General features: G+C 38.5%; 2 protein-coding genes across 2 annotated transcripts; both read left to right on the top strand.

The window, feature by feature from the left end:
• The first annotated feature begins 3,912 nt into the window (after positions 1-3,912).
• On the top strand, positions 3,913-4,872 carry LOC141665718 (uncharacterized). Its single transcript, XM_074471703.1, has one exon. It carries the CDS (start codon positions 3,913-3,915, stop codon positions 4,870-4,872), a length of 960 nt encoding a protein of 319 aa, XP_074327804.1.
• A 723-nt stretch (positions 4,873-5,595) lies between these two features.
• LOC141665719 (uncharacterized) lies at positions 5,596-8,480 on the top strand. The gene is made up of 4 exons (XM_074471704.1): positions 5,596-6,485; positions 6,681-7,690; positions 7,735-7,798; positions 8,036-8,480. Exons 1-4 carry the CDS (start codon positions 5,596-5,598, stop codon positions 8,478-8,480), a joined length of 2,409 nt encoding a protein of 802 aa, XP_074327805.1.
• The last annotated feature ends 683 nt before the right edge of the window (positions 8,481-9,163 follow it).

The raw sequence follows: 9,163 nt of genomic DNA on the forward strand, positions 1-9,163 counted from the left end.
GGAAGATCTTAAATATAAAAATGAGTTTTGGGATCCGCTCTGACTTTTAAAAATCATTTTGAAGACTCGAAAACACTTTAAAGAGTGTTTGGAGTAAGGCTGATTTAATGAAGTAAATCAGTCCCCAGAATATTAGAAAATATCTGAATATTATTAATTAAATAATATTCCCATAAAGAATAACCTTTTATAAAAATAATTGAAGTAGAAGTTTTAAAACTTATACTTGAAACGAGTATTAAATAACCAAAGATATACTTATATGAAAGTATTATCTTTATTTGAATAATCGAAAATAAGTTTGATTATTAACAGTTTATTCTCTAATGAAATAAAGAATATATTTCAGCAAATAATCGGAGTCATAGATCCTCAAATGAATATTCAAATAATATTCAATAAATAAAATAAGCTGAGTCATAATACCTCGAATGAATATTATAAATAATATTCATTAAATAAAATAAAGGAGTCATACATCCTCAAATGAATATTCAAATAATATTCAATAAATAATATAAAAGAGTCATAAGCCCTCGAATAATATTCGAAATAATATTCAAATAAATAAATAAAGTTAAAGTTATCGAATAAACCTTATTCGATTAATAGTTTGGAAAACTATAACCATATATATATATATATAAATATATATATATATATCCATATCCATATATACAAGATTACTCGGGATCCTCGACTCCCGGTTTTTAGAAAATATTTTCACCTTTGGGTCCCTATACTAAGGGTATATGCAAGTTACCGCTATTCTCTAGCATAGGTATTATCAACTGAACCAACAGATATAAATTTCAAGAATATGAAACAGGCATGCATATATACCATATCACATGCTACAATATATCGCAAGAATTTGCTAATAACAATCATGCACTATCACAAGATAATGCATATACATATATTTACATCACAACAACAGTTATAACTGGTAGAAAACTTGCCTGAGCGACTGGGGTTACGAATGGCTCGGGACGAGTCTGATAACCTATAAACAACAAGTAAGTTGGAATTAAACCAAAGTCACTTGTAAATCTATACTTTAACTAACTTAGACTCTAACGCTTATTCTGCGCTTACTGATTCGCTTAAGTCACTCGGGTACCCTCGGCTCCACCATTTTTAATAATTTAACCTTTACGAGTTTTAAAGCGATTCCTTCGCGAATGTCTTACCAACTGCCTAACACACTTACCATAAATGTTTCATACATTAATTAACCCTTTTTGGTCTTTAACCTATGTTTCAAAGTAAGGCGAGGGAAAAAGTTTCGTTCGCAAAACGCCGTTACTTGAAACGGTCGTTTCTCCTAAACCGTGCATCGGAATCGAACGAACTACATATCAAAACGAAGCTCGTAACATGAGCTACCTAAACATGGCAGTGGTCACAATCTAGCAGGGGGTCCTCGGGTCCTAATGTTATGCACAAAACAGTCTAAAGAAAATCGGACGTTACGACGGCTATGTTTACGCGATTACCAATATTTATACCACTCCAATTCTTTACCAATTCACTACAAACCACCCAACCATCATCAATACCTCAAACACAACTTATATCAAGGCAAAGTCAGTCCATAATCTCAAGGTTTTCCAACTTATTCAACCACAAACATGATCTACTAACCATAACTTAAGATTCATTAACCATTAACCAAGATTCATATCCAAAATCACCACAAATCCAACCAAACCATCTATCATACATGGATCTTGCTATACATACATGGATATTTCTATATATACATTAATCCATCCATAAACTCATCAAAACTCAAAGTTCAAACTATAAGTTAAAGGTGAAAGTTGTTTATACCTCCTTGAAGCTTCCTAACACAACCCAAGAGCTTTGAATGCCTAAAAGAACCTTGATCCTTGCTTGTATAACCTTAATCTTTCATAAAAATTCAAGAAAACTAAAGTTATTTCTTGAAGGTTACTATTCACCATCTTCTTCCTTGATTTATAGAAAAAGATTGGCTTGGAATTAGAAGCTTAAACTTATAGGAAGTATGTAACTATCCATGGGGAAGCTTAGATAATTACCTTGCTAAATAGTAAGTGGTGGAGCTTGGATCTTCAAATTTTAAGAAATGGGCCGAGAGCTAGCTTGGGAAGAAGATATTTTTGTGTTTTGTTTGATGAAAATGAAATGATTTGCTTGGTTGGTTGATTTTTGTGTTGTTTTTGGTTAATGACTTAATTAACCTTGATTTTGTGTGGTTATAATTCAACCACACTTCCTTCCCTTCTATGTCATGCTTGTGTCACCTTGCACATGTCATTATGCTCCCACTTGTCCACACCTTGTGGTTTGATGATGTCACAATCCCTGGCTTCTTGTACAAGCTTGTCTCTTGGTCACTTATTTGTTTTACGGTTCGCTTATCTTTCGTTCTCGTTTATCGTTTGAGGGATCATACCCGGGATCTTATTACTTAGGTTCCCTTAACCTTTCTCAATATATTATATTCCTTTTATGATCCTCTCCTATAATCCTTTAATTTCAATCCTTTTTATCCTGTTACCTTATACTCAATTCTCTCCGTATCTTGTGGATTTCCGGGAAAAATCAAAGTGTTCGGAATTGGATTCTGACGATCTTTACATACACTTATATACCACATAGAGTACTAATAATATCCCATAAGATCAATAACAGAACCCCTACATAGCGTGGCATGAAAAGTTTTCTCGTTCAGCAAAAACACTATTCATAAGAGTTTCAAAATTTCTCAAAAATTGGGGTTATTACAATACTTCTCAGCATATCGCGACTATCCGGATAATACGAATTCACTGCTTAGAATACCAAGAACCTATTCAGTGAGTAGTTACCGTACAATCAATTCCTTCTACCCTGCAATGTCACGATTAAATATAAGGCATGGAACTTGTGTCAAGCCTATCTTATTTAATCACTTGCTTTCCCATTCACTATGCTTAGTTCTATTTAATGTAAATTAGAAACTCCTTTCTAATTTCATTCACTCTGGCCAGAGATTCCTGAACTAGCATAAGTGGATTAGCATTGAACATTCTTTTCCTTCACTGAAAGGGGTAGATCCTTTATTGATCATACACTATCTTCGTGTACAAATTCCTATACCCAGTAGAGCCCTTATAATTGTCCCTTGAGACTATGAACTAAACCAAAGCATAGTTTAATGTACACAAGATGACTATGATGACCTCAAGTCTAAGGATACTTGTACAACTATCACTATGTGAACAACTGCTGACACGTGAGTGAACTCCATCAGTTGTTCAGCTGTGTGAGTCATGTTCAGTGAACTTATTCTATAATAAGCACCTACATACTAGCTATAGTGTCACCACACAAATGTCTATGAGAACAGACATCCTTCATAATGAAGCAAGCATAGTATGTACCGATCTTAGCGGATTATTAATTACTAGTTAGTAATCCTACGACCAGGAACTATTTAAGTTTAAAGTTATCATCTTTTAGGTCTCATTATTATGATCTCATCACAATCCATAAAAAGCTTTACTCTAAACTGTGGTATATCTTATTTAAACATTTAAATAGATAGAGCCCGCAATAAAAACAAAACAAGTCTTTTATTAATATCAATGAAATCAAAACAGATTACATAAAAGTTATTCCTAAATCCTCATACATGATTGGACTTAGGACATATCTCTTTCATCAACAAGGTCTCAAACTTGGACGAGCGCGAAGCTCTGAGCATCTTCAGAAGAAACTTAGATCCAGAGCACAATTAAAGATACATAGTAGAACTGATCAATATGGAGCCACAAATCCTGGCAGCAGCTTACTCCATGGCATCTAGATTCATAAAGGAAACTGATGTACTTCAGGCAATGAGTATGACCCGGAGTGGGGGATCTAGGAGTAAAAACTCTGATGACTAACCGAAAGGGGGTTACCATCAGCACAAAATGTTCAAGCAAAGCCAGCAGAACTAAGAAAGACAAGCTACTCCAGTTTTTTAGAAGCTCGGTCCTAAGCCGGAGTCCAAGAGAGCGATCCAGGACCCACAAGCAGTCCCAGGAGCTAAAGCAGGAGCCGGACTGGACTCCTCTCAACATGACCCGGGAGGAAATCTTGAAGGAGATAAAAGACAAACCTTTTTATTATCCTCCGAAGCCGATGCAAACTCCTCCGGAGAGCAGACCTTACAATAGGCAATGCGATTATCATGAGACACATGGCCACAAGACGGAGAACTGCTTATCACTCAAGTACTTCATCGAGGACAAAGTAAAGAAAGGAAACCTGAACAAGTACTTGGTCCGGGACAGCAACAACCGAGGAGAGGCGCAGAAGAGAGGAAAGAACATAGTTAATGTGGTCATAGGAGGCTCTCACTCCCCACCACGAAGCCCGGACTTCGGCGAAGAAGTGCTCTCAATCCAATCAATCCCAGATCTGGTGATATCCTTCAGCAGTAAGGACTACGAAGGAGTCAACCCCCACCATAATGCAGCTTTAGTTGTCATCTTGGACATCTTTGATAATGAAGTAAGAAGAATGCTGATAGACAATGGCTCCTCGATAAATATTCTCTTCAAGCACACAGTTGATCGAATGCAGTTAGGGAGCGTTGGCTCAAATGATTATCGGGAGGATCCACTCTATGGGTTCAGACACAACTTAGTCCCGATCCAAGGGACCTTGTATCTACCTATCATTTTTGGAACCGCTCCTAACCAAGTAACTCATGTCATCAAGTTCTATGTCATCAACACTCCTTCATCATACAATGGAATCATTGGCAGGTCAGCTCTAACTATGATGCAAGCAATAACTTCAATCTCCCATCTCAAGATCAAGTTCCCAACACCACGAGATTCGGAGAAATAAAGGGAGATTATGGAGTTTCTGAAATATGTTACAACTAGGGGTTAGTCATGGCAGAAACCCACCAGGACAACAAAAGAAAGGCCACAGTCCTTTATAACAGCAATGCATAAGAAGCACCGACCCCGGCCAAGGGAAGAAGCAAAAAAAGAAGTACAATTCATTGAATCAAGTCCGAATCCAGAAGCAAACATACCAAGTGCAGAAGAACTGACAGGCAACCAAGTCATGGTAGTCGACAAGGTAAGTCAGGTCCTAGACCAAGCCAGTCCTACCATGCAAACAACCAAAGGTAAAGAATTAGAACAAATCAGCATATATTTGAAGAAGAACTCTGAAGCCCGAATTCACCAAATGGTCTCGACCAAAGACCAAGCAAAAATCGAATCCGTAGTTAAAACAGAGGAAATTCTGATCGAGGAAAGCAGTCCTAACAAAAAGGTGAATATCGGGCCAGGACTCGGAGAAATATTTAAAGAAGAACTGGTGTCCTTGCTCCGGGAGTACAAAGATGTGTTTTCCTGGAGTTCAAGAGACATGACCGGACTACATGAGTCCATAGCAATGCACAACTTGGATGTCAACCCGAACAGAAGGCCGATCAAGCAGAAGCAAAGAAACTTTGCCCCGGAGAGGCAAAAGGCAATAGACGAAGGAGTAGAGAAGTTATTCAAAGCAGAAATCATCAAGGAAATCAAGTACCCTTAGTGGTTAGCTAATGTTGTCATGGTAAAGAAGTCAAACGACAAATGGAAAATGTGTGTGGACTACACTGATTTGAATGATGCATGCCCGGAGGACCCATACCCTCTCCCCAATATTGATCAGTTGATAGATGCCACCTCCGGACATATCATGCTAAGTTTTATGGATGCCTTCTCCGGGTACAACCAGATCAAGATGAACCTGAAGGACATACCTAAGACAACATTCATAACTCACAGAACATTCTATGCTTATGTGATGTTTCCATTTGGATTGACAAGCGCAGGATCCACTTACCAAAGAGCCATGAACAAGATATTCAAGTCCCAAATCGGGAGGAACTTAGAGTGCTATGTCGAGGACATGATTACCAAATCAACAACTATACCAGGACACGTAGAAGATCTGAAGGAGTGTTTTAACAACCTAAGGAAGAACCAGCTTAAACTGAATTCGGAGAAATGTACCTTCGGAGTAGGAGCAGGAAAGTTCTTAGGGTTTATAATCAGCAACCGAAGAATAGAACCTAATCCAGAGAAGATAAAAGCAATCCAGGAGATGAGGGCTCCCAGGACCCAAAAAGATGTGCAAAAGCAAGTAGGATCCCTAGCAGCACTCGAGAGATTTGTCTCAAAGCTAGTAGAGAGGTGCTTACCGTTATTCGATTTGCTCAAGAGAGCAAACAACAAGAAAGAGGTAAACTGTAGTCCGGAGTGGCAAAAGGCATTTGAGGACATCAAGTCCTACCTCTCTCAGCCACCAGTCCTAACTAAAGCTCAACCAGGAGAGCCTCTCTACTTACACTTATCAGCGGGAGAACAAGCAGTCGGAGCTTCCCTAATCAGGGAAGAAAATGGAAGAAAGCACCCAGTTTACTATGTAAGCCAAGTACTTAAAGATGCGGAGACCAGGTACCCAAGTTTAGAAAAATTTTCCTTTGCCTTGGTCACGACATCGAGAAAACTCAGACACTACTTCCAAGGAAGAGAGATCAGACTTGTGACTAATCACCCCCTAATGAAGATAATTCACAAACTGGATGTCTCGGGAAGGCTAGTCAATTGGGTTATGGAGTTAATCCAGTTCAATTTAAGCTTCATTCACAGGACTGCCATCAAAGCTCAAGCACTTGCAGATTTTATAATCGAATATGACTTCCCGGAAGAAGAACCAGAACCAATGACCATAGATCCAGAGACATATCAAGCTTCGAACTCAGGAGCCTATACCCTGAAAGTAGATGGTTCTTCAACAAGTGAGAGGTCGGGAGCCAGACTTATACTAACCTGTCCTGAGGGATTCACTATTCAAATAACTATATCTTTCTGCTTCCCGACAACAAACAACCATGCGGAATATGAGGCATTAATTTCAGGACTGAAGCTATCCAGGACCCTCAAAGTCCAGGACCTGAACATCTTCAGCGACTCCCAAATAGTGGTCAAACAAATAAACGGAGAATACATAGCAAAGGACCCAATTCTGGCAAAGTATCAAGCACTGATTCAAAGCTACTTAGCTTCAATCCCGAAGCATCAAGTCCTGCAGATATGTCAAGAAGAAAATGAGAAAGCGGATATCATATCCAAGCTAGTCCGGAACTCATCAGATCTGGACTGCTCAATTTACTTTGAAGAACTCCAAAAACCATCTATTGATTCCGAAGAAGTCTTGGAGATCGAAAGCAACCAGAACTGGATGACTCCTTTTATCAACTACTTAGAGAAAGGAGAACTCCCAGAAGACAAAGGAAAATCTCAAAGACTAAAAGCAAAAGCAGCTAAGTTCATCCTTGAAGAAGGACTACTATACCGCAGGACCTTCTCCTCTCCTATTCTAAAATGCATCGGCTCAGAAGAAGCAAAGTACAGTTTAATGGAAGTCCATGAAGGGATATGCGGCGATCACATATCGGCAAAGGACCTAGCTCATAAAATCATAAGGCAAAGCTACTACTGGCCCACTATTCACCAAGATACAGTAGAGTTCGTGAAAAAGTACAAGGAATGCCAGCTCTTCAGCAATGTGTCCCGAATTAGCCCAGTCCTACCTTCCTCGGTCCTATCTGGGGCATTGACATCATGGGACCCTTTCCCCAGGCCAAAGGCGATCTCAGGTACTTGTCAGTTTCAATTGATTACATGACCAAATGGGTTGAAGCGAAAGTAATGAGGACCATAAACCAGCAGGACTGCATAAATTTTATGGACAATATTTTGATGAGGTTTGAGATTCCAAAAGTCCTAGTACAAGATAATGGACCACAGTTCATCGGATCATAATTCGAGTCCTACCTCCAAGAGCGCGGGATCAAGCACAAAAAGTCATCAGTAGTATATCACCAAGGAAACAGACAAGTAGAAGTCACCAACAGAATCCTGCTCCGGGGTATTGAGAAGAGACTCAAAGAAAGCAAGAACAAATGGCCAGAAGAACTACCAAGTGTACTATGGTCCTACAGGACAAGCCCTAGGACAAGCACCGGAGAGACTCCATTCAAACTAGCCTATGGCACAGAAGCAATGCTTCCAATTGAGGTGGGATCTCCTTCTCACAGGGCAATCAACTTCGATGAAGTAGCCAATGAAGAAGAACTCAGAACAAACATGGAGCTAATTAATGAGGTCCGGGACCAAGCTGTAGAAAAGATGGAGAGATATAAGGAGAAGATAAATGAGCATTTCAGTGGGAAGTCCAGAGTCAAAAACTTCCAAGTTGGAGACTTGGTTCTTCGAGACACAGAAGCATCAGATCCTACAAACACTGGAAATCTAATGCCCAAATGGGAAGGACCATACAAGGTCAAAGAGGTCCTGAGACCAGGTGCCTACAAACTCTTGAACGAGGATGGCTCAGAAGTCCCCAATACCTGGCATGGACTCAGACTAAGGAAATTCTACCAATAGGAAAAAGCAAACAAAGCAACCAAAATCTTGTAGCCAATATGGTAAGAAACCAGTTTGTTTTTCCTTATATTTTGTATGAATAAAAATTCAGATTAATGAAAAGCATTTCTCTACATTACATTTATTAAATTTATCCAAAAAAGCAACCACTAGTCCGGACCAATTATTAGTCTGTACTAGAGCAGCCATATTTACTTAGAATTAATTTTTTAAGTAAAACAACAACCACTAGTCCGGACTAATTATTAGTTAAGACTATAACAAACATATTTACTTAGAATTATTTTTTTAAGTAAAAAAGCAATCACTAGTTCGGACCAAAGATTAATCTAGACTAGAGCAAACATATTTACTTAGAATTAATTTCCTAAATAAAACAACAACGACTAGACCGGGCCAATTATTAGTCTGGACTAGAGCAAACATATTTACTTAGAATTAATTTTCTAAGTAAAACATCAACCACTAGCCTGAACCAATTATTAGTCTGGACTAGAGCAAACATATTTACTTAGAATTAATTTTTTAAGTAAAACAACAACCACTAGCCCGAACCAATTATTAGTCTGGACTAGAGCAAACATATTTACTTAGAATTAATTTTCTAAGTAAAACAACAACCACTAGTCCGGACCAAAGATTAGTCTGGACTAGAGCAAACATATTTACTTAGAATTCATTTT

Source organism: Apium graveolens, chromosome 6 (genome assembly GCF_009905375.1).
Source record: "Apium graveolens cultivar Ventura chromosome 6, ASM990537v1, whole genome shotgun sequence".
Classification (NCBI taxonomy): Eukaryota; Viridiplantae; Streptophyta; class Magnoliopsida; order Apiales; family Apiaceae; genus Apium; species Apium graveolens.

Excerpts from the sequence above, each read along its gene's own strand:
- LOC141665718 (XM_074471703.1), top strand. The coding sequence starts at position 3,913 with ATGACTAACCGAAAGGGGGTTACCATCAGCACAAAATGTTCAAGCAAA.
- LOC141665719 (XM_074471704.1), top strand. The coding sequence starts at position 5,596 with ATGGTAAAGAAGTCAAACGACAAATGGAAAATGTGTGTGGACTACACT. Across the intron at positions 6,486-6,680 it reads CTTAAAGATGCGGAGACCAG|GACTGCCATCAAAGCTCAAG; the intron begins GTACCCAAGTTT and ends CTTCATTCACAG. Across the intron at positions 7,691-7,734 it reads CAGGCCAAAGGCGATCTCAG|CGAAAGTAATGAGGACCATA; the intron begins GTACTTGTCAGT and ends AATGGGTTGAAG.